Here is a 26,245-nt window from a genome sequence, read left to right on the forward strand (position 1 = left end):
AGAGGGCTCTCAAATGGCAGCAACATCTAGGAGATCCTATAGTGCAGGATTCTTGTGATTACCTTCTATAATTTTAGAGGTACCCCTCATCATTGTGAAGAATATTAGAAATACACTCCTATGCTTTCAAACGGTTGAGATGCCTTGTTTAAATTCAATCTTCTATTATAGAATATATAAAAATGATCTGAATGCCCTTATTTTCAATTCTCGAAATCAGTCATTTTTACCTTTGATCTTTCATCTTCAAAATCAATCATCTTCAACTTGAAGATTCTACCTACTTCAAACTCGAGAAAATATAGGATTTTTATATAATTAGTCTGATTTTGTTTCTATTAGTACATCTCCATATGGTGGCATGATGCCATTTAATAATGTAAATCAAGTGGCCTTGCCTTGAATCATATCATGTAAATCAACTCAGCATGATTTACTAATATAAATTTATTATTAGATGGGACAATAGGTGGTTCAATTGCAAAACCTTGTTTTTTTTTTTTTTTTTTAATGTAGATAATAAATATTTATATTATTAAGAAGTGATTATTTTATGTCAAAAAATACAAACCTAGTTGACTTGACCAAGTTTTTGACTACGTTTTCAAAATATTGGATGAATCATTTTGGATCTCGGATGAGTCAATGTGATAGATGATATATTCATGTTGGCTCTCGTCAGGTAGCCTTTAAGACCCAAATGACTTGCCCGATTTTCAATCTCAACAAATTTTTAAACAATGAACAAAAAGAATATTCATCTCAACTGTTTAGATTTAGACTTGTGGAGATTGTTCCCAAGGTCTTAAGTTCAAATCCCTTTTTATACTAAAATGCTAAACTCCTACCCACTAACCCCACCAAACAAAAAATAAATAAAAAATGTTCTTCCTTAGTGTCATTGAAAGCGAAAGGAGATAATTCGAGGTACGATGAGGTGAATGGTCGTGGATGAGACTGGAAATCAATAAGAAAAGTCATTTGTCTTGTAGCATTTTAACTATTTTTTATATCTACTTCCCTAGTTGAATGTTGATATCTAGCTCCACATCTACTTTTCCCACTAAATATGTTTTTTTTTTTTTTTTTAACTTTTTGGAGGGCATGTGGGGTGGAGAAGTCGATGATTTGCTTGGTGATTTATACTTGGTAAGGTCCTCGTTGAGGAAGCAATGCTTTCAACTGTAATTCAATTATTTGGTAATCACGCAATTTGGGTTTCCAATCTCATCCATTCCCATCTTCTCTTTGTATCTCGTAACACCTCCTTTCGCTTTCAATGATAATAAGAAAAGGTGTAAAGTTTTTTTTTTATTATGACGGGGGTTCTAGATCCGTGGGCCCAACTAACAAGGATAAGGTAACTGACCTCTTAGAGCACCATATCTTGTCCAAATCTCTCGGGTATATTCAATACCCCGCAAACCACACATACCAGGTAAGTAGGTGATAAATCATTTGGGTGGCCAACAAGGGGGTATTGAAGCAAAAAAAGAAAGTCATCTGATAAAAAATACGTTATGTCTACCATATTGGGCATGAATGACTAAAAGTCATATACAATAGATTTTTATATTTGTTGGAGTAGTTCCAATGGAAGATAAACAAAAAGAATGTTGGTTGAGATCCAACAAGGGTTGATAATTGTAGGTAAAAGAATTTACCTCACACCAAAACCCATATTTCAATGATGATATCTCTATAGGTTTCTACAAAAAATCTCAAATATGGGAGGATTTCTCAGATTAAGACCCTCGAACGATCAAGTTAACAAAAAAAAAAACAAGAAAGACTGAATTAAATCACGAGAGCAAAAGTTTTTTACCTGTGTGATGATACTTGTATTTACAAATTCCTAGAGTTCTTCTTACATTGAAAACTTCATTATTTGAAAAATATTGCACGCTTTCCACAATCCTCCTTGGATCAGGATTTTTCCTTCGTTATCTTGATGATTTCATGATGAATCATAATTTTTTCGTGTATTTATCTCCTTCTAAATTAATCTACACAATCCCATTCTAATTAGGATTTTGTAGGTCCTAGAAAACTCGTTTAAGGCCCGTTTTCATTCTTTACTAATTTTGTATTCTTCCTTAATGAATTAAGTTCTCCGTCATATTAAATCAAGTGCAGTTTTGGGGAGGAATGAATGTCTCGACTGAGACACCCTCCCATCGAACTATCCCACTTACTTCAAGGATAAGACATGTCTATTCCAACTCAACCTTGCCTTGCCTTAGTGGTCACGTGGAGGCGTATTATTGGTCCACTCCTATGTGATTCACTCTCCATTATATTGGTCTTGGCTTTTAAAAAGAGAGATAATATTGCCGTATCAACTTTTACTAATGCCACACCAATTCTTACATAAATCATAAAAGAATTGCACGCACTTGATGTGGCGTTAGTAAAAATTGATCTGGCAATAGCTAATCCACTTAAGCATAATGGACGAGTACGATTTGATTAACCGATGGCAGGAAAGAGAGATAACGAAACTAAGCATTCACTCGGTTAATACTCGGCTGACGTGGCATAGACATAGAATCATACATCTCTCTCCTCGGGATATACGAAAAATTTATTTTACAATAATAATTTATTTTCAAATAAAATACAAGTCAGCAACTTTTTTTTACCACTTTCGGGAAGATTCTCCTTTGTTCGATTCCATTCTCCATTATATCCAATAAAGTAAGATATGGATATCATAGAAAAAGACTCCTCTATAAAACGAGTGGACTCATCCAAGACCAACTCAACTCGATCATCGAGATCCACATCAAGATAGTGTTAAGTATAGTATCAATGTAAGTCAGCTTAGCATTTGATCCTAGTGGTGGGTCCCATAGTATTGTTTTGTTTTTTTCATTCAAAATCATACAAACCCCAAATATGCTAACCTTTGATTTGATTCTGATGGGTCCAACTATATTTTTTGTTTTTTTGTTTCGAAAAGATTTGGTTAGATTTCCAGTACGCCCTGCATTGATTCGTAGGTGTTTTGGTAAAATAAAAAGATTTCAAGGGTATTTTTGGTGTAAAATAATTTCTCAAGTATATTTATTGAACTTTAACATAATGGTACAACTTAACAAGCCCATTATTAAATTAATCATATACAACTACTTAATCATGGTCTTCCATGAGAGAATAATATAAAATGACATATATACCCTAATCTCCAATATCTGGCTAAATCCTTTATTTTTCTCCAAAATCTAATTGTTATTATAAGAAAAATAAAAAAAATAAAACATAAAATAAAAAAATGAAGCTGATCCAGTGCATCTTCAACTCATTGTTGAGAACTAAAGGAAAATGAATCTTAAGGTTGAAGATGGTGGTAAAAAAATTTATCATGGAGGTTGAATTCGTGGAGTTTTGAAGAAAATGTCTATAGTATCTCATGAAAGACTGAAGTCAAGGGGTGTTAATCAATTTGAAAACTTAGGATATGGGATCTCTAATATGCAGCAAAACCAAGAGGGGTAACTTCAAAATTACCCATTATTAAATACAAAAATAAATATATGGTGCTCTTATTAACTTAAACAACATGAACCCAAAGTTTATATTTAAAAAAACCAAATTTCTTATTATTTATTTATTAAGTATTATTTAATTAACTTTGTTCAAACTCCACTTCTATAAATATTGTCCATCTCAAATCAAAATAAAGAAGGAAGGTGTGCACATTATGGTGTGCCCCTAACACTCATCGATTGTAATTTCTTAGGTCTTGTTTGGGAATGATGTGCATCTTATGGAAGTGCTTTGCATGGTATATATTTTTATGAAATCGTGGTTCCCTAATTAATTATTTGGCAACAATATTTAGGAATTGTTTTTTGAGATATTTTGATAATTATATTGAATATTTTAATCATTGAATTACTGTGTAAATACAAATCATAACTGTTTGGCTTAGCCAAAAAACAAGATACAAATTTGATATTGAACCCGAAAAGTAGGGCTAGGCTAAAAAAAATTTAAACCCATTAAATCGAGACTAGGATAACACCTGATAATGCCCAACCTGACCCTCTACCATACTATAAATACATAATAGATTATAGGGTTGCGTTCTACTGACTCAAGAAATGACATACGATCTTGATCTTGATCGTGTCTTTTATATAAGTATCATCGAAATATATATTATTGAGATACGTATAAAATCTTAACCGTTAGATTTTGTGTTTCTATGATCAAGATCTTTTATTATTTCTTGAGTCAACAGAACCCAATGTTAGATTATATTTGTATATTATATATGTGGTTAGATGAATGATCTTATAAAATAATAAATTTACCCTCGTCTCTATTATTTTTTCAACTAAAATGGAGTACGGGCTCTTATTTTGATTAAAAAAAATCTAAAACGACCTTGATCCCCTTTTCAACTTAGGCTTTTGGTTATGGTAGAAACCTAACTTAATTATAAAATCCAAATTTAAAATCCTTTTTGAGGATAGGGGCTCAAATGTATCTCCAAACGCTACCTAAAATTTTACTCCCGAACTCGTTGCATACCGAGTCTACTCACTGAATGAATCTTTGAATTATTTTTAAATTACCGTACAAGTGACATCAGCTCTGTTGTTACCTAATTTTCAGTCTTGTCTTGTCGTTTTCAAACATGTCGCCCACTTCTCCTTTTTCTTGGAGAAAGCCAAGTGGAGGCGAAACAGAACACAGAACAAGTGTAAGTAAATAGCTAAGCCAACGCACACACAAAACACAAAAAACACACACACACACTCTCTCTCTAGGAGAATATTCTGAGCTAAATCCAACTAAATCTTCAGCTTTAAAAGCTCTCTTTCTTTCCACAATGGTTTATGGTGTTTCTTGTTTGTGCTTCAATTGTTGTCTCCATTGTTGGTTTTGCTCATAATTTTTTTTTTTTATGAGAAATTCTAACTTGGGAGGTCATTTGTTTCTTTATCTGGAGTCTGGGTTGTGTTCTGATCTATTGGATTTGTTGTAAAAATGGGTTTTTGGAGACTTTGAGTCATCTTAATATGGATTTGGAAGGTTTAGCTTATGGAAATCCTGTCAAGGTAAGATGGGTTTTCTCTAATACGAGTTCTTTCCCTTTCTCCATCTCTGTTTCTTATAAGGGCTGCTGTTTTTGTTATTCCCCCCCTCCCTCTCTATTGGGTGTTGATCATCTTCTATTTCTTATTGTTTGTTTTTTTCTTGTTTGAATGATCTAAATTGTTTCTAATAAGGGTTATTGTTTGTTTGTTTGCTCTTTTTTTTAAAAAAATGTTTTGGGTTACAGAGGGAGTCATGGAGAACTGTCTTGACTTTAGCTTACCAAAGCTTGGGTGTTGTTTATGGGGATTTAAGTACTTCACCTCTATATGTTTACAAGAGTGCATTTGCTGAAGATATCCAACACTCAGAGACAAATGAGGAGATTTTTGGAGTATTATCCTTTGTGTTTTGGACTCTCACTTTAGTTCCACTACTCAAATATGGGGATTTAAGTACTTCACCTCTATATGTTTACAAGAGTGCATTTGCTGAAGATATCCAACACTCAACGCCAAATGACGGAGATTTTTTGGAGTAGATATCCTTTGTGTTTTGGACTCTCACTTTAGTTCCACTACTCAAATATGTATTTATTGTACTTAAAGCGGATGATAATGGCGAAGGAGGGACATTCGCACTGTATTCGTTGCTGTGCCGGCACGCCAGGGTGAGTTTCTTACCCAATTGTCAACTAGCGGATGAGGCAATATCGGCCTACAAGACAGATAACATTGGCACACCCAATACTAGAATTGGGTTTTGGTTAAAATCGACTATAGAGAAGCATAGGTTATTGCAGAAGATGTTGCTTGTTCTAGCTTTAATTGGAGCTTGCATGGTCATTGGTGATGGAGTTCTTACACCTGCGATTTCGGGTACTTTGGGTTCTTTGTTATTGTTGGTATTCATCTAAGTTTAGAATTGGTTCTTTAGTTTTGCTTATTGGATTTTAATGGGTTGTGGTTATTTGTGCAGTTTTTTCCGCAGTGTCGGGGCTTGAGCTTTCGATGGCTAAAGAGCATCACAAATGTTAGATCCTTATCGTTGCTTATTTACTGTAATTATCTGTTTTTGTTAATCAACTGTCATAAAAAATCTAATTTTTGTGGTTGAAAATACCTTCTTTTGGGGTATAATATGTCAGGAGTATTAGAATGCTTAATATTTTTCAAAGAATCATAATATGTCAATTTCAAGTTTTTCTTATTAGATTATTAGGTGTAGTTGTTTATATATGAAGAAAGTTATGATAACCAAATGCTTGTACCCAGGGGTGTGATCACATTGAGATTATGTTGGACAATCTAATTGCACTGTGAATTTTACCTTACCATGGAGACAATCCTCACAAAAAATCTATCTAAATTGGAATTCCTAACCTCATGAAAAATTGACTTGAATTTGAAAAGTTTGGGCCAACAAGTTAAATCATGAGTCAGTGATTTTCTGACGCCCCCTGATGTGGCATGGGCTAGAACCATACTTTTTTCCTCGGGATACAAACTGTACATCCCCCATAAATTTGTGCAGTTGTGTATCCCGAGGAAAAGAATCTATGGTTCTGGTTAGGGGTAGAGCCAGGGTTTTCTTGTACTGGGGGCAAACTATGGTTAGTTGTATAGTTGAAGAACTTTAAGATGAATGGTTTTAGGAAGAAATTCAGAAGTTTTTGGTTAGAAGTTGAAGAAAAGGATATTTAGGTCATTTTCAATTAGTATATGAGAAGGCCCGGTCAAGAGGCAATGTCATCAACAAAAAATTGAAAGGAGGGGGGGGGGGGGTGTGCAAATGGAGAGAGAAGTGAGGAAGTGGGGACCAATGGGGCATGTAATTAATTGAAAGTACAGGGGTGTCTCAAAGTTCTGTGGGGGCAATTGCCCCCACCAGCTCCTTACTAGCTCTGCCCCTGGTTCTAGCACATGCCACATCAGGGGGTGTGTGCCAGAGGGGGGCATCAGAAAACCAGTATTCTTAAATCATTAGTTTATGTTAACTGTTTCAATGGTCTGTATTATAGGAATGGACTAGTTTTGGTTAGGATGATCATCATGGCTAGGACAAGTCAATTTATGATTTGATTCTTCAACATGATCTCTCTGTGGGCCATAACACTGGGTTTGAGAACCAAATGTTGCTTATGAAGTACGGATTTAGACATTTTGTTATTTATGAGCCAATGCTAAGTTTCTGAGACAAGGCTTTGGTGACGATTATTATGTTATTTACAAATCAGCTATTCGTGAATGACACATTGGTCATTGAAATAAGTTTCCTTTCAAAAGACAATGAAGTAGACAGGGGAGATAGAAACACATGACTTGCACACACTCTATCAGTTTTAGTGGTTGCTGATATTAGTGTCTAGAACTTTTATTTCATCTAATCTAAACTGATTGTTGAGTTGGTTTACCAAATTGTTCTATCTTAGCATTAGCACCATAAATTTAGTGCCCAAATATGAAATTGTTGATGCAGTAGTCCAGTAGTTGAGTAGTGTTCAGAATCAGTAAAACCTTCCTAAACTTTTGATGTTTCCTAATTATTTATTTACGTTGTTAAACAAACCAATTCTTAATTTATATCAGTCAGAGATTTGAAAGTCAGATTGAATTTTTAGGATGTTGGGACCGTTTCCCATATGTGGTGTTCTATGAAGGCTTTTCGATCAGATGATTAGGGCTGGTCCAACACTAGGATGGGTTTGTAGAGCGCAGAGATTACTAACCTTGCCCAAAAATTGAGATCCTAGGATTCTATTAGGTGCTTTTTTTTAAACTATGGGATCCTATTTTGAGCAAATACCCTTTTTAAATGCTTCATGTGTAAATATTTGATCATTTATAGATGCATTTGCATTATAATTTTGCCATTCAAGTACTCGGTATGTTGTACAATAGTTTAATTATTTGGCTCCTTGAAACTCCGCATTTTTGCAGATGTAGAGGTTCCTGTTGCTTGTATCATACTGGTATGTTTGTTTTCTCTCCAACATTATGGTACCCACCGAGTAGGATTCCTGTTTGCACCAGTCGTCATAACGTGGCTTCTATGCATAAGTGCAATCGGTGTGTATAATATTTTCTATTGGAATCCCCAAGTGTATCAAGCATTATCTCCCTATTACATGTACAAATTTTTAAAGAAGACTCAAAGGGGAGGTTGGATGTCATTAGGTGGAATACTTCTGTGTATAACAGGTATGTAGTAGTTTTGTTAAATGAAGAGAGGTTTACTTGCCATTTACCCCATATGTACATCTTTTATAAGAGTCTTTCTTCTACTCTTGTAGGTTCAGAAGCTATGTTTGCTGATCTTGGACACTTCTCACAGTTATCAATCAAGGTATGGAAGACTCTTTACGTGACATACATAGATGGGTAGTCTCATAGGTTGCCATTTGGGTTGTTCTTCAATTTTTGCTACCAACAACTTTTTAAATCTTTATAGCCTAGAAAGGCTACAAGCCTAAATGTTGTTCTGTATTTTCCAAGGATGAGAGAAAAAATTGTATTCATCGAGAAGATACAACTAATGTCGATTGATCTATGACCAACCAATTATATACCCTTCAAACTTTCTAGAATAAACAAGCTTAGTTTTGGAGAGTTGATGCTTCAGAGGAATGTAAAACTGTCTTCTCTTACAAGTCGATATGTATGGCTCTGCTTGTTATATCATTGTCCACATTATATGCTTGAATTCTTTCTTATATGGTTCCACTTGCTATTTTTAGCAGATTGAAGACATAAAGACTGCACAATATACATAAAGCAAGTAGAATACCCGACATATAACCATTGCAGGTTGACTTGACTTGTGAACGAACCACCATTCGAAACTCGGGAGTTCTTCACAATATTCTCCTTTCATAGTTTGGTATGACTATAAGTGAACCTTGATCAAATATGAAATGCCCAGGCTAATGTTGCCAAAATACAACTTAAGCATTACATCGACAACAACATCCTCATCAATAACAAAGCCGTTTCCCAAAGATTTGGGGTCACTAAACGAATCTTGTTCTTCCATTCCATTATGTCAAGAGTCACTTCTTTTGTTATTGAAAGTGAGTTTGTTAGAATGAACCCTCAGATCCGAAGTATAAATCAACAAGAAAACAAATAATCTCACACAAGGCACAAGGTATACGTGGTTTGGTCAAAGCATCGACCTACGTCCACAGGCGAAAACGGCAATTTCACTATGATAACCAAAGAAGAACAAGATTATAATATCTCTGCTTCTCGTATATCTCAATCTAACCTTTTTAGGGTTTCATCTCTTACCCTTTATATACTTAGGATTACAAAGAGAGTAAACGGGTCGGATCCATGTCCAAACCAACTGGGTCCAATGTTTTGGCCGGGGGCTTTGCCTCCAGACCCCAAGTAATGGTGGGGAAACCCCACACATTACCAATTAAACATATCATACGGGTTGTTAGCAGATCATCAAAAGATCTAGTTTGTATACACGACAACTCTTCATATACAAGAATAGAAGACATATCCCAATGGAGTTCATATCTACTTTCACTATCTCCATCCTCGTTCTTTTCAGTTTTATTCATGCTCTTTCAGGACACAAATTCAACTAAGAACATAACTGCAATAGTTCCCTTCATTTTATAGATCTTTTGTAAATACCCTTCATTAGTTGTTTCTTCTATCATAATTGTCTCAGATTCTATAAAATATTAGTCACTTTTTCATTTACTAGTATATAAAGATACAAAATTTAGCATAAAACCAATATAGGTTACAAAGGATCTTCAATTTGCCAAGGTTTTTTTTTTTTTTTAAAGGATAATGAGCACCTTAAAGGTCTAAATTCTCTTTAAATTTAGGAGACAAACAATTATTATTCCATTATATAACACTCAAGTAAGATGGATATATGTTCATCATCATCTTTTGCATCTATTATCATGGTAAGACTAAGTTATCAGGAGTTAAAAACAAAGGACTCACCATGTAAACTTCAGATTAAGTTTTAATTTTCTGACATGGCAAAAGTGTCCACACAAACCCATCTATGTCATGTTGGAACAAATAAGGGAATTGAAACTCTCTAATAGGCTATTATATTACCTTTATGCAGATAGCTTTCACCTTTGTGGTTTATCCATCCTTGATTCTTGCATATATGGGACAAGCTGCATATCTATCGAAGCATCACATTATTGAAAGCGACTACCGAATTGGTTTCTACGGATCTGTACCAGGTGGTTTACCATTTTTTTTAGCACAAATGATTTAGAGAACTTCTATTGCCACACCAACTTTTGCTAACGCCATTGCAAGATGTGTGCTAATTTTTGGTGATTTACATATGAATTGGGGTGGCGTTAGCAAAAGTTGGTGTGTCAATATAATCTCATGATTTAAGCTGCGATCAACTGGGTTTTACTAATTCAAGACTAACTTATTTTAACATGTCAGAGCGGATAAGATGGCCAGTTCTAGCAATTGCTATACTTGCAGCAGTTGTGGGAAGCCAAGCCATCATTACGGGAACTTTTTCGATCATCAAACAGTGCTCCGCTTTAGGCTGCTTTCCAAGAGTTAAAATAGTTCACACATCGTCTAAGATACACGGTCAGATATACATCCCTGAGATAAATTGGATTTTAATGCTGTTATGCTTGGCTGTTACTATTGGTTTTAGAGACACAAAACGCATGGGTAATGCATCAGGTATCATTCTTCTTTGCTCAAATTGTCTTTTATTTCAATCTTACTACTTTCGACGTGTCTATAGGCTGATAATCTACAAAACAGTTGGTTGGGGGATTTTTTTATTTTTATTTTTATTGGAACACATTCTCCAATTATTTCTCATAATGATTAACTATAGACTTTTGGCATCTTCGTCGAAACTGCAACCCATTTATATGAAACAAAAATAAAATATGAAAATGGGTTATTAATTGGGGGTATAACTTGGTCCGGTTCAAATCGAGAACCGAACCAAACCGATAGCTTTGGACTGGTTTGGTTTGGAACAAGTTACGGTTCGGTTCTAGGCTAAGAAAATGGAGAATCCATCAATCGGTTCAATCCTCAGTTCCAGGCTTGTATAGAACCAAACCAAATATGGGTTATTAATTGGGGGTATAACTTGGTCCGGTTCAAATCGAGAACCGAACCAAACCGATAGCTTTGGACTGGTTTGGTTTGGAACAAGTTACGGTTCGGTTCTAGGCTAAGAAAATGGAGAATCCATCAATCGGTTCAATCCTCAGTTCCAGGCTTGTATAGAACCAAACCAAATCAAGAACCAAACCCTTAGTGACTTACTATTTTTAGGAGTTAGGACATAGATTAATGAACTTTTTGTAAATGATAGATTAATGAATTTTTTTAATTTTTTATGAGTAGGTTAAGGGAAGGTCAAGTGTTTGAAACCCCACAAAGTAATGAATACTTGGAGCCACCCTCCTCCGGTTGACCGTTGACTCAACCAGTCACACATAGGACTTTCAGAGGGGGCAGTGCGTGTGACCGTGGGATTAGTCTCACCCAAAGGGTTGGGATACCCACGATAAGAAGTAAAAAAAAGATTAATGACTTATTTTATAAGAAATTTCATGTTCATTATTTATTTGTTTTTTGTTTTTTTTCATTAAAAATATGTTGCTTCCAAGTAGATCTATAGGATATTAGCAACCCATAGAACCGAACCGATTTCGGCTCTATGGGAAATTCAGTTTGGTTCTGGTTCTTATTTAGTTGAATAGACCTATGTCAGTTCGGTTCTGATTTTCCCCCAAACCGAACTAAGTTGCATACCCCTAGTATTAATGATTTAAAGACCAACTTATGATTTTCAGTTACTTTCTCTTTTAACAGGGTTGGCAGTTATAACTGTCATGCTGGTCACAACCTGCCTGATGCCTCTTGTTATAGTCCTCTGTTGGCACCAAAGCATCTTCTTAGCTCTTTGTTTCATACTCTTATTCGGCTCGATCGAGGCACTCTACTTCTCGGCCTCCCTCATCAAGTTTCTTGAAGGTGCATGGGTCCCAATTGTCCTTGCCTTCATATTCATGGTTGTCATGTACGTATGGCATTACGGAACTCTCAAGAAATACGAGTTCGATATCCAAAACAAGGTTTCCATAAATTGGCTCCTCAGCCTCGGTCCCAGCCTAGGCATAGTTCGTGTGAATGGGATTGGTCTCATACACACTGAACTTGTTTCCGGGATCCCCGCAATTTTTTCCCACTTTGTCACCAACCTCCCCGCCTTCCACCAAGTCTTAGTCTTCCTCTGCATTAAATCCGTCCCTGTGCCATATGTTCAACCCGAAGAACGGTTCTTGGTTGGTCGTATTGGTCCAAAAGAGTACCGGCTTTATAGGTGCATTGCACGATATGGGTACCGTGACGTTCACAAGGATGACTTGGAGTTTGAAAAGGATCTTGTTTGTAGTATAGCGGAATTTATCCGTTCAGAAAGGCCAGAACCAAATGGAAGAGGAAAAGACTTGGAGGACGACGACAACGAGAAAATGACGGTTTTTGGGACGTCTTCAACAAATACCGAAGGGATCCAAATGTGTGAGGATGATGAGGATCCTGACGAAATTGTTCGGGGTCCATCCGAGGTGAAGTTGAGAGAGATTCATTCTCCTACGGGCCCAAGGAAAAGAGTGAGGTTCGTGCTACCCGAGACCCCGCATATTGGGAATGGTGCACGCGTGGAGCTGCACGAGCTGATGGAAGCGAGGGAGGCGGGGATGGCATTCATACTCGGGCACTCGTACATGAGAGCAAAGCGAGGATCAAGCCTTTTGAAGAAGCTAGTAATTGATGTTGGGTATGATTTCTTGAGGAGAAATTGTAGAGGTCCTACCTATGCACTTGGTATTCCTCATGCCTCAACCCTAGAGGTGGGGATGATCTACCATATTTAATTTCTGTTATTATAGTATGATGTTGTATGCAACAAGTGTTATTGTATATCATAGATTATATCCTTCATATAATATTTGTGGCCGAAAATCGATTTTCTACCTCATGATACATGACTCAACTCGACACTTTCTTGTCACATTTGTAGGTCATGCTTTGAGGTTTAGTCGATTTAGCCGTATGGGTATTTAATGTGATATTTTATCGTTCAAGGTTTCACTTTCATATTGTTTGTCGAAGAGCACCACTTCTCAGGATGTGAGTTTAATCCCATAATATGGGGTGGGGATCATTTCACATGTATAAGTTAGGGATTGTATGCATTTGGCCATAAGTTATTGTTCATAATTATGAAAAAAGAGTAACTATTGCCACATCAACTTTTGCTAATGCCACACTCTGTGCAATTCTTTGGTGATTTACATATAAATTGGTGTGGCATGAGTAAAAGTTGGTGCGGCAATAGCAGTTCTCTTATGAAAATTAAAATTTAACTTTTAGTGTCTAATTAAGTAATACCATTATAGATTGCAAACACCCATTACAAAGCCTGCTCTAATGTTCTTTTAAAGCATTCATGTTGTATGATAAAATTTTAGTGGTTTTGAAGGTTTGCTTCTATCTTGTATAGTTGGTAGCAATGTTGTTGGAGAATATTATATATGATGGGTATCGTAGAGGTGTTTTTTGTGATTCATCTCGAGATTAACTATTTTGATTGAGATTCATTCTCCAAAATTGCTCTCGTGTGGATCCTTGCACCAAATATTTATGAGGTCAGTTTACTTTAAGAATGTCGGAAAAATTTCCCTCAATTTTTTGTAAAGACCAGTCTCTGGAAACAGAAGTATTGAGTTCAAATCACATCTTATGGACAAGCCTTAGGGATTTATCCCAAAAATTACATGGTTCACGTGGGGGGAGGTGACTGCACCGTCCGAGGATTTGTGGGGTGCTCTAAGAGGCGAGATACCTTAGTGTCAAAAAAAAGAAGTTTTAAAGTAGACTATCGATGTCCTTTGTAGAAAGAAAACAAAATTGCAAACATAGGGGCATTTATGACCATCCAAATTTTGGTGTGGAATCACTTCTATCCGGCATTCTCTCATTATGATAGGTTTTATTACCACACCAACTTTTGCTAATGTCACCCTAATTCATATGTAAATCATTAAAGAATTAGGAGAAATAATTTCCTTACTTAGAACATGTTTAAGTCTTAATAAGGATTGTTTTGCTAAAATGTATTATTACATTCGCAATCTAACACCACACAAAAAAGATGCCCTCTAGATTTCATCGAAAAACTCAAATCCAAAACTCCAAAATTTAAAATTAAAATTTAACGTGAAAAATTAACATTTTTTATTTTTATTTCAAAATTTATAGAATTTTGTTCTCTACAACTCTAAAGCATTGGCTCGTGTAAAAAATATAAAGAGTCAAGTAAAAAACTTGGACCGATTAATTTAATTATTAATTATTATTTTTATAAAAAATAAATATTTTATTTATTAAAAATTAAATTCAATATAATTTTATTTGACTCATTAGTATCGACATGGTAATTTTTGAATTGAATGAATTCGATGAATATTCAAGTCAAATTTTAAAATTATATTTTAATTAATTAATTTTTTTTTTGTATATTTTAATAAATCTAATATACATAGATCAACCAATTTGATGACGATCATCATTGGTGTAATCATCACATCTGTGTGATTTAAAGATTACTTGTTTTGCTAAGATAAACAAGTTTTTTTTTTTTTAATTGATCTATGAGAGATGACCATAGTTAAGGGGTATGCCATTATAAAATATAGGAGTAACTCAAATATTCTCAAATAAATATGTTTCTTTAAATTTCAAAAATCATTGAAAGAATAATTATGATATTTTCACTTCAATTTTTTTTTAAGACTAATATTTGATAAATTGGGTACTAAAGAGTCCATAATTTTTTAGAAGGGATTTTTTATCCCATATATTTTTATTCTCATCGAAGAATGCAACTAAAGTAAAATCCCTTTCTTTTAGCTTTTAATTTATGAATCTACCCCAACTGTCATTTATGAACAAACAGTCGATCCCAACTATGCCAACAATATCGTATCTCATGCCCTAAAAACCCACCTCACTTTAACCATAATTACATTAAAAATATCATCTCTATTTTATTTTTTCCAAATTTTAATTTATATAAAGTGAAATAATCTCCCAAGTTTAAATGGGCATATTTGTTTCTAAAATTTTAGATTAAATAATTAACCTCCTAAGTATGGGTATAATAAATTCAAGGGAACGGATCCTTTGTAATAGTGTTTTCCTACAATTCCTTGCAGTGAATTTGAGCGATTGAGATTTCGTCACATCAACAAAACACTAAATTTAAATTCTTTTAATTTAAGAGTTCAATGAGTTCAAATGAGAACAAGAAATCGCGTACGTAATTGAAGAATTGTTCTCCTGCGAAAGAGGCAGGGGTGAACTTTCTCATAATCGCATTTCCATGTCCCACACTGTTCATTTTCAATATCATTGATTGTGATTTTTAAAAATTATTTTTTTGTGAATTTTTCATTTTTAAATCAGATTTATGGTTTAAAAAAAAACTAGATGATCCTGTTGTTATTCAATTTAAAAGTGATTGATTTAACACTATTGATCGTTAGGACATATTCGTGTTTTTCCTCCCATCCCCCTCATACATTTGATTTTTTTGCCTCAAATGAATAGTTGGAGTGACTTCCTACATTCGACACTGAGCTTACATGAAGATGTGCACTCCTCCATAGATGTTTTTCTCTTGTATCTCGAGGAAAGCATCTATGGTTTTGTATGTACCTCCACATCAGCTCAATGTCGAACACAATGTTGTAAGAAGTCACTTTAACTTTTTTATAGTAAAATACTTGAATTGGATTAGAATATTTAATTTGGTCTAATTCAATGTCGTAATAAATGGATCGAACTAGCAGTGGCATTTTAAACAAAAGGAAACCCAAAAAAAATGTCATTGATGATTATTTGTTTAAAGGGTTAATGACAACGGGGTTTTAAAGCAGGGGCAATGGGGGTCCCCACAAGAATTTTTAAAGTCTACTAAGGATTAATGAATTATTACTACATATAACAACGGTGAAAAAACAAATCCACCACTACTGCCCTCGCAATTTTTTTTTAAATCTTAGTTGCCCTCACGAAGATATAATAATTTTGGCTCCTCTCCTAATTAATGAGATTTTGTTTTTTACCTAAACAATTAAGTATTAGGTGAAGTGGTCAACCAAATTATCCATAAACTCTTTTTAAAAAAAATTATTGTTGGAGGTACTTTAGAAGGAGACACACGAGGGACATCTTGATGTGGTGGCACAGGTATGCTCGTAGATACAGTTTTTTCGAGATACGAATAAAATGCATTTACGGACATACGCGCAGCACCACATCAAGATTTCCTTCGCTGAGGTCACTCCAACACGACTCTATAGAAAATATTTTTTCATTATCCGACACCAAAAATTGTCACGTGGTAGTTCTCCATAGTTAACTAATTCCATGAAAATCTCAATCGCACCCAACTCTTACCATTCATTTCTTATTGTTAGAATCCAACACTTTCATGATAGAATCGTGCTGGAGTGACTTCAATATATACTTCATATTGCACATCTTGATGTGAAAGTGTGTAGGAATCATAGACGCTTTGAGTCATATCTCGATGAAAAGCATCCATGATTCCTACACACTTTCATGCTAAGACGTGCAATATGAGGTACAATTTTAAGGTCACTTTAGCATTATTCTTCTTAAAAGGTTTTGATTGTAAGGGAATCCTTAATCCAAAGATTTGCTGTCCACTTAATGTTTTTTATTCTATTTAATTTTGTTCAGAGTCACATCACCTAATTAACCTTTGCATACTCTTTTTGCAACTGACCTTGTTATCATGTCATCTCTTAATTTTGTAAGATTCTAAGCAAAAATAAATTTACATGTTCAAGTTAACATGGTTTTCAAACTCAATTTCCAATCTTATTTCAATACCTTCCGAGAAACCGTTCTAAAATGATTTAAACAAATTTGATAAATATATTTTAAATTCAAATAATGTAATTTTTCGATTACAAAAGGAAGAAATAGAGATACAACATGCCATTAAACCTTCAAGTTCTAATTTCTCTCTCTCTCTTCTAAAAACAATACTGAATACAAAGAAGTCAACTACCTTTGTGCTGTTCAGATCCCTAACTGATGAGATAAGCACCAAATCGAATTCTTATTAGACCATATTTTTATTAGATTTCAATACCAGGATCTACACCCAATCCAATAATGATCGGATTAGGTCTAGTTCAGATTAAGCCCATTTTGATATACAAAATCTAAATTAAATAAACTTCATATATTTCGATAAAATATTAATATGTTTTATATACTTTCTCACATTTTATCTTATTGGGTTTGTCTCAAGATGAGACATGATTGATCCATAACCAATCCAATAAAATATCTTATAAAGTCTTAATCGAAATCTCAATTCTCAATTCATACCCAAAGTTATTAGAAGAGTCATGATAATTTGACTACCCCACGTGGTATACTCAATCGATTATTTGACGGGACAAGTTTGAGAATTGTAGATTTGCGCTTCTCAAGATACATGATTCCCCTGAGATACACTATTTTACAGGGAAGTGCAATTATGTATCTCGAGAAATGTAGATCTATACTTTGCGAACTTGTCATGTCAAGATAGTGGATTGAGTTTGCCACGTGGAATAATTAGATTATCACAATTCTTATTAGAAAGGAATGGATCGGATTATCACAATTCTTGTCATTTCGATCCACGCATCGAAAGTCCTGCTGATGGGTGATTCAAAGTTTTAAATCCATGAAATCTGTAACTAGAAATGCCACGTGGCATTTTATGATCCGTGGTGACAATGACAGTCCCACAATAAAATCACAAACCATGTAAGGAAAAAAAACACATTAGTAAAATAATAAAAATATAAAAAAAAAACAAGAATAATGATGACTGCACGCGGTCTTCGTACGCGGTTGGATACTGAATGACGTGGCAAGATTGTTTTCATCGGGACACACAAGAAAAGATGAGCAGTTCTATGGCCTTGACACGTCATCCGCGTATCCAACCGCGTACATTATCATTATTCCCCAAACAAAGAAGAAGGAAGGGTATTTTATGTAATATATTCGCATTCAAGGGGCAAGTAATCAAGGAGAGCTAATATAATATAAAAGAAAATGACAGAAACGTTGTCCACTCCAGACCAAACTTAATAACTTCGTTTCTCTTCTTAACGATAAAAAAACACAGAACCTCTGTTTTGTCACCTTTTCCGACCATTTCGAACTCTCGAAACCCTCACATTCTCGCCTGATTCCGTCCTAAATCCCGTCCAAGAACGTTGGATTTCGTCGAGTTTTACAGGAAATCTATCGGAGTGGGCGTAGTTTGGTAGAAGAATTGTGGTAGGAAATCTTTTCGATTTCTTTTCAGGTGAGATCTTCATATTTCGATTATTTTCTCTCTCTCTCTCTCTGTTCGCATTATTTTAGATTTTAAGATCTTGTTAGCTAGAACTCGTTCGAGATAATGGAGATATTTACCAAATCGAAGAACTATCCATCTCATTTTCGTTTCTGGAAATATTTTATTTTACCAAAATGGTAAAAAAGGGGAACAGTAAATTCTTTATTTTCAATACCAAAAATATCCATTTTTTTAATACTGAAAATAACGAAATAATGTTAGCGAAATAATGAATTTACTATTTTTACCCTTTTGGTAAAATAAAAATATTTCCGAAAATGGCAATTTACTGTTTTCGGAATTAAGATTGTCGGTCAATGTTTTGGTAAATTTGCCTAAAATTTAAAAGAAATAATGTTAGGGAAAACAAGACATTTTCTGGAATTTGGAAGAACAAACCAAAGAAAATGAAAGATTAAAAAAAATTACGATTTCAAGATATGATCTTGTGAAAATTTTGTTATTTTATTAAGATTCTACAAAATTTTCCACTAATTGAGGAAAAAAACAAGAGATGTGTTGAGATTTTAACGCTTTTATTTATTTAAAATAAATTGAACCAAAATGAGCGGGAATTTTTGAGATTTTTCTGGGATTTTATCTGTTTTGGATGAGAGCTAAGATTTGAATACATGTCACATTTATAAGAAACAAAGAAAGCCAAGTAAAAAATTTCAAAAGAATTGTTGGGTCAAATTCATACGAGACAGACAAACCCAATAGGTATATATGAATATCAGTCACATTTATAAGAAACAAACAAAGCCAAGTAAAAAAAAAATATCAAAAGAATTGTTGGGTCAAATTCATCTGAGACAGACAAACCCAATTGGTATATATGATTACCAGTCACATTTATGAGAAACAAACAAAGCCAAGTAAATAAAAAAAAAGTGTTGGGTCAGATTTATATGAGACAGACAAACCCAATTGATATATTTGAATACCAGTATGAGATACTTTTCTTTTATCTTCTTTCTTTTCCTGGAAATGGTGTAAGCCCTTGGATTAAATAAGAGAGCTTCTAGTGGCATCCCAACATTTAATTATTACACCCCAATAAAAATAAAGAAAAACAAGTGAATGGTTGGGAATACGTAAAAGCTGGGGTGCCAATAGAAGCTCACTTGGTCTTGGTTTTTTATTTTTTATTTTTGGTTTAGGATTTTATATAAGCCTATACATAATTGTAAACAACTACTAAAATTGTTTGAACGAGTTATAATTGTAGACACCTCAATTTGAACGGGCCACTACTCGAAAGGGCCCAAAAATATCGATTTTCCAAATAAATGGGCCAACGGGTCTTAAAAGCCCAAGTAATTGAAAAGTGACATTTTGACCAAACCAAGGCCCCTAGGACCTCTCAATGGTTTAGGAGGCCCACTAAAAGGATTCGGCCTACCTTACGCTTTCCCAATATTCACCGCTTCGCTTCCAAAACCAAAAACGTCAAATTTTCGATAAAGTTCACCAACAGGCCTAAAAAGCCCGATTTGCCAACACGTGGCATTTTGATTAATTCAATAAATTCAAAAATCTCAAAAAAATTAATAAATTAAAAAAATGTGAGACTTGGGATGCCTACCCCTTCTCTACTACCACCGTTCTGTCTCCGAATCCGCAAAAACCATAGGCCCACCTAAAGCCCACAAGCCCTCAACACTTTCCTAAATCAATTTCTCACCTTACCCCTAACCTAAAATCAATCCCACATCACCTAAAATCTAAAACCAACCTATACCCTCAAAATCCATTCCAAAATAACCCTCAACCAATCTCTAAAACCCAAAACCATTTCTAAAACCCAAGCCCAACACTACAAAGCCCACAAATCATTAACCATATCCAATTCATTATCCAACCCACAACTCTAACCCATAAACCACAACCCACATCAACCTATCACTCTTTTATTATCAAAAGATGACACATGTCATCACCCCATCTCACCTCCCTCACCCAACTACCTACCCCATTAATTTTATTTAAACCTCATCTACTCACACATCAACCCATCACCTTTTTTCTCAAATCAAACACATCTACCCACACCCCTAACCTATACCTCCCCTAATCTACCCTCATCATTCCCTACAAAACCCACATCTACAACCTAAACCTACACCCTCCTCTCAAGTCAAACACTCAACCTTTCCCATCAACCTATCTCAACCCTTCATTTCCACTCACTTTGACACATGGCATCATCTCCCTCACCCTCCCAAAATATCATCAACCACCTCTTTAAATCCTCCATTCTCTTAAACCAAATACCATTTAATCACAACCACCATCTTAAATTCACCTCACCAAACACTCCACCCAAATGGGTTGGGTAGGATCCAAACCATTTGGGTCAAAACTTATCCATTTAACCCCCATTCCCTAAATACCCTCCAATCTCCTCTAAATTACACCCATTTCTTTCTCAAACTTATAACCATTCTATCATTTTTCTTCATTTCACCCAACTTTACCCCTAAAAAAATTCCTCAACATCTATAAATACCCTCATCCTCTTCCTAAAAAAGCCTCAACTTTCACTACAAAAATTCTCCCCCCAACTCTCACTACTAACAACCATCACCAATTCTCATCAAGTCTACCAATTCTCTCACACTAAGCCTCCACAAGTCTCACTAAAAAAAAAAAAAAAAAGAAAATCCCTACTCTTTCTAATTACCTCTTCCCATTCTCATACTCTCATATTCTACTAAGGACTCAAGAAGACTCAAGAAATGAGAAGGAAGGAAAGAAAACTTTGAAGCTTCAAGGTGGGTTCAAGGCAATCCCCCCCCTCTCTCTCTCTCTCTCTACCCTCTCCTCCTCCCTCTTCTATTATCCCCTCCTCTCTTCTCAAGGCAAAGGTTTATAAGGATCATCCCCTTTAATGGGATGATCCTATAATCAAGCCAAAAATGAATCCCTATTTAGGGTACAAATGCACAACACGTGGCACTTTATTTTTCGTATTTTTTAAATTAAAATGACCGAGTTGAGTTGAGGTTACCACTATTTAGTGGGGAGAAAATGGTGCATAACACCTTCCCTTTTCTCCAACCGAGCCGCTTACCCGAATCTCAAGGGTTGATTTATCTTTATCCATCGTGAGTCACCACGAGCCCAAAATGGTAAATTTTCATAATGTACATCGGGTGACCATTCACACCCACTTACAACATGAATGGTGGCGACTCCAAACCATCGTAGATGTGGCCGTCGTAATGACGAAATCACGTGTCTACAATAATGTTTTGTAATGTTGAGATTATAATTTGAGCCAAACCATATGTAATACGTGTCATGTCTAGACCTTAGTTATCGATGGTGCTGTGGAAGTGGCAAAAAAAAAAAAGAGTAGAAAATAAGCCATATTATGTCCAAGAATCATTAAATTTCTTGGTAATGGCACCCAAAAAGAGAAGATTCAACAACAGAGATGTGTTAAAACACTATGATTCTATTGCATGCAGTTAATATAGCTTCATGCAAATAGAACTACAATACTTAAAAAAAACACCTTTGATGCATGTAAAATGGAATATTGTAGCAACAAAATCTTGGGTCAAAATTCAAGGTTGGGTTGTATCTGGACATTTTTGTCATGGGCCTTTTTTCTTCGCAGAATTTTGATAATTATCGAGACGATTGGACTTTTGGTGGCAATCATTGTGCCAAGATTGTGCTCAAGCTTTTTAGGCTTGGTGTCTGGAGGCCTAATGGATTTCCCTCCACTTCATACAAATCTTCCATGGGTAACGACCATTCCTGGAACTATATCTGATTTAGATGGTGATTGCAGTAATAATGAGGAATCTATCACTCCTTCACCTGTGAACCATGAGCGGAAAATCATAGTTGCAAATTTTCTCCCACTACACGCTCAAAGAGAGATTAAAACTGGTGTATGGTGCTTCAGTTTAGATGAGGATTCACTTTTGTCACAAATGAAGGATGGGATATCATCAGAAACAGAGGTTATTTATGTAGGATCTCTTAAGGTTGATATAGATGCTAGTGAGCAAGAAAAAATTGCACACATATTGCTGGAGGATTTCAATTGTGTGCCTACATTTCTAGATCCTGAACTTCAGAGAAAGTTTTACGATGGATTCTGCAAGGAACAATTGTGGCCTTTTTTCCATTACATGACGCCGCTTTCCCAATGTAATGGTGATCTCATTGATTGGTCACGTTGGCTGGCCTATGTTGCTGCAAATGAAATATTTGCAAAGAAGATCATAGAAGTGATCAATCCCTATAAAGATTATGTCTGGATTCATGATTATCACCTTATGGTTCTCCCCACGTTGTTAAGGAAGAAATTCAACCACGTCAAGGTAGGGTTCTTCCTTCACAGCCCATTCCCCTCATCAGATTTTTATCGGACTCTACGAGTCAGAGAAGAGATTCTAAGGGGACTTCTGAATTCTGATCTAATTGGTTTTCACACCTATAATTATGGTCGACACTTCCTTTCTTCTTGTAGTCGGATACTGGGCCTTAGCCATCAATGTAAGCAGGGGTACATCACACTTGATTACCATGGTCGCACAATATACATTAAAATTCTACCTGTCGGTGTTCATGTGGGCCGACTCAAATTTTTATTAAATGAACACTCTACAATAAGCAAAGCCAAAGACATACAAGAACGGTTTAAGGATAAAATATTGATTCTGGGTGTTGATGACGTGGACGTGTTCAAAGGCACCAGTTTGAAGCTTCAAGCAGCGGAGCAGCTTTTGAAGCAGAATTCTGAGTGGCGGGGCAAACTTGTGTTGGTTCAAATCTTGAATCCCGAAAGGACCTCGGGGAGGGATGTTTTGAAAGCAAAAAGGAAGACTACTAGGATGGCCGAATGGATCAATCGCACTTATGGTTCTACCGACTATGAACCCGTGATCCTGATCGACCGTCCTATTCCTCTTTATGAGAAGATTGCGTATTATGCCGTGGCGGAATGTTGCATAGTAAATGCTCTGAGAGATGGAATGAACTTAGTCCCATATGAGTACGTTGTCTGCAGGCAAGGAACTCCATATATAGTCGGGTCCAATCGAACAAGCATGCTTGTTGTCTCAGAATTCATGGGTTGCTCTCCATCTCTAAGTGGGGCAATCATGGTAAACCCTTGGGACATTGATGGCGTAGCTAATGCCTTAATTGAGGCCATTAAACTTTCCATTACTGAGAAGCAATTGCGACATGATAAACACTATAGGTATGTTAGGTCTCATGATGTGGTTTACTGGACCCATAGCTTTGTGTGGGACTTGGAACGAGCATGCAAAGATTATGACAACAAACAGTGTCGGGGCATCGGTTTTGGTCTGAATTTCAGAGTTGTTTCTCTTTCACCAGAGTTTAGGATGTTGTCTAATACAGTTCCAATAGGAACTAGTAATTGAAAAGTAAATAGAGTGAGAGAAGAGGAACACAAGGCAATCCAACACAAGCAATCCACGTTACAGAGACTGCAATGTCTTTATTCCCAAAAGAACTACTCCAAAAAAACTGCTTCTCCCTACTCTGTTTTGGGCCTTTTATCATATATCCTACTACTATATATAAGCAAAAACAAACTAGGAAACATCACTGTCTCATACTCTAGTTTCCTATAACTAGTAATAAAAAAAAGAAAGTAAACAATAAAGAGAGTAAACAAAAGAAAGGAAAGAAACTAATGTGGATCATCGTATCTTGGTCTAAACAGAATTTCAGAGTTGTTACCCTCTTTCGAATCTCACGTGGTTTAGGCTTTATCCTCATTGTTGTCCATGACCATTACATTGTCCCAACTTATCGTTAAAAGTCCATTGACCACAATAAAGGGCAAGTATTTCTGGATTACGATGGAACTATTGTGTCCCAAACATCGATTGGTAAAGCTCCCGATCCCGAGGTTACCTCAGTTTTGACTAACCTTTGTAGTGACCCAAAGAACACTGTGTTTATTGTTAGTGGCAGAAGTAGAAGTTATCTGGGTGATTGGCTTTCTCCATTTGAGATGCTAGGAATAGCAGCTGAACACGGATACTTCACAAGGTACATCATGCACCTATATTGAATTTTTTTATTTCTTGCTGATTTCATACACTTTCTGATGTGCAATTGTCCATTTCCTTTTTTAGGGTTACGAAAAGGAAATTGTGCAATATTTTCTTTTGGATTTTTTTCTATTTTGGGGAGAGAGTTGATTTTTATAAATACAGCTCTCTAGGGCTGTAAAACCAGAACATAATGATTGTTCTTGTTCTGATCCGTGGATCACTTAAATCCTTGTTTTTTGTGTGCAATTTCTGTTTTTTGTTCTCTTTAGTGCTTCGTTGTTTCACACTTTATGTATTAAATGTTTTTTTTTTGTGCAGATGGAGAAAGACTTCTGATTGGGAATCATGTCCATTACTTACCAACTTTGATTGGAAAAGAACTGCAGAACCCGTGATGAGATTGTATACAGAGGCAACCGATGGATCCTACATTGAAACCAAGGAGACCGCATTGGTTTGGCACTATCAAGACGCAGACCCTGGTTTCAGATCTTGTCAGGCCATGGAGCTATTGGGTCATCTCGAGAAATTACTCGCTAATGAACCAGTAGTTGTTAAGAGAGGGGAGTACATTGTCGAAGTTAAACCTCAGGTATAAATAATTTTCATCTCTGATTCATATTTAGTTATATTAAGGTCCTCATGTGAAAAATCGGATCATTGCAGGGAATAAGTAAAGGGTTGGTTGTTGAGAAAGTTCTATCGACAATGGTCGCTAATGGGAAACGACCGGATTTCGTGATGTGTATTGGCGATGATCGATCTGATGAGGATATGTTTGAGAGGATATCGAGTTTAATCTCTAATCCTACACTATTCCCTATAACTCCGGAGATATTTGCGTGTACTGTCGGGAAAAAGCCAAGCAAGGCCAAGTACTATTTAGATGAGACGAACAATGTTGTGGAATTGCTTAAAGCCCTTTCTGCTGCATCGATTTCTGGAGCCCGAACGTGGTTCCCATATTCAATTCTCCTTTGAAACTAAAAGCGGAAATGAGTTCTTTATAGTTGCAAGGTGTTGTGGTCCGTGGTATTCTTTTGGGTGTAAGTAAGAAGCGTGATCCGAGTAGATGGTATTGGAAACCTTGCCAATGCTCATTACTGGTATTCTCACTGATCTTAAGGCACAATTGATTTGTATAGATATTTATGTTGAATTTCTCAAAGCACACAACAATATTGATCTCGAATTCGAGACTTTTATAGAATAAAAATATCTTTTTCTCAGGGAACATTTCTTTTTTACTTGGAATGAAAACCACCGTAAGCAAGATTTGTTGTTTCAGTTTCGGAATTTCGTTTGTTTCAGTTTTGTGGGCTTAGGCCTAAACTCCTATTAAACTCCATGAAAGGCCTGTTCTATTTTGGGCTTACAAAAACCTAGACCATATACGATAGACCCAAAAAACATAGCTGGCTCAAAGTAGACCAGGACTTGAGCCTGTTTGGCTGGGTTGACCCATTTACAACTAAATAATCCATAATCCTTTTTCTTCAAATCTACAAAGGTTTTCTACTCCCTTTCTTTAAAAATTCCTAATAAAAATGATTTTTTTTTAGTAATAATAAATTTTAAAAGTTGGTCAAGATTTTCAAAATATTGATGAGTTGACTCAGACATATATCGCTCTCAGAAGCATCAGAGATCACAATGAC

The 26,245-nt window shown here is 35.5% G+C and overlaps 2 protein-coding genes across 2 annotated transcripts; both read left to right on the forward strand.

The window, feature by feature from the left end:
- The first annotated feature begins 4,796 nt into the window (after nucleotides 1-4,796).
- On the forward strand, nucleotides 4,797-13,190 carry LOC147405628 (potassium transporter 8-like). The gene is made up of 9 exons (XM_086433425.1): nucleotides 4,797-5,069; nucleotides 5,294-5,444; nucleotides 5,589-5,924; nucleotides 6,025-6,078; nucleotides 7,986-8,246; nucleotides 8,339-8,391; nucleotides 10,150-10,273; nucleotides 10,491-10,745; nucleotides 11,901-13,190. The coding sequence occupies exons 1-9, from the start codon at nucleotides 5,031-5,033 to the stop codon at nucleotides 12,965-12,967; spliced, it is 2,340 nt and encodes a 779-aa protein (XP_086289551.1). The 5' UTR covers nucleotides 4,797-5,030; the 3' UTR covers nucleotides 12,968-13,190.
- A 5,351-nt stretch (nucleotides 13,191-18,541) lies between these two features.
- On the forward strand, nucleotides 18,542-25,816 carry LOC147405629 (putative alpha,alpha-trehalose-phosphate synthase [UDP-forming] 8). Its single transcript, XM_086434190.1, is given in 6 exon segments — nucleotides 18,542-23,937; nucleotides 24,294-24,307; nucleotides 24,350-24,582; nucleotides 24,906-25,179; nucleotides 25,254-25,528; nucleotides 25,530-25,816. Coding segments are annotated over 6 exon segments (2,775 nt in total). The 5' UTR covers nucleotides 18,542-22,070; the 3' UTR covers nucleotides 25,642-25,816.
- Nucleotides 25,817-26,245: the final 429 nt, after the last annotated feature.

Source organism: Akebia trifoliata, chromosome 3, assembly GCF_017979445.1.
Source record: "Akebia trifoliata isolate Shusen 1 chromosome 3, ASM1797944v1, whole genome shotgun sequence".
NCBI lineage: Eukaryota > Viridiplantae > Streptophyta > Magnoliopsida > Ranunculales > Lardizabalaceae > Akebia > Akebia trifoliata.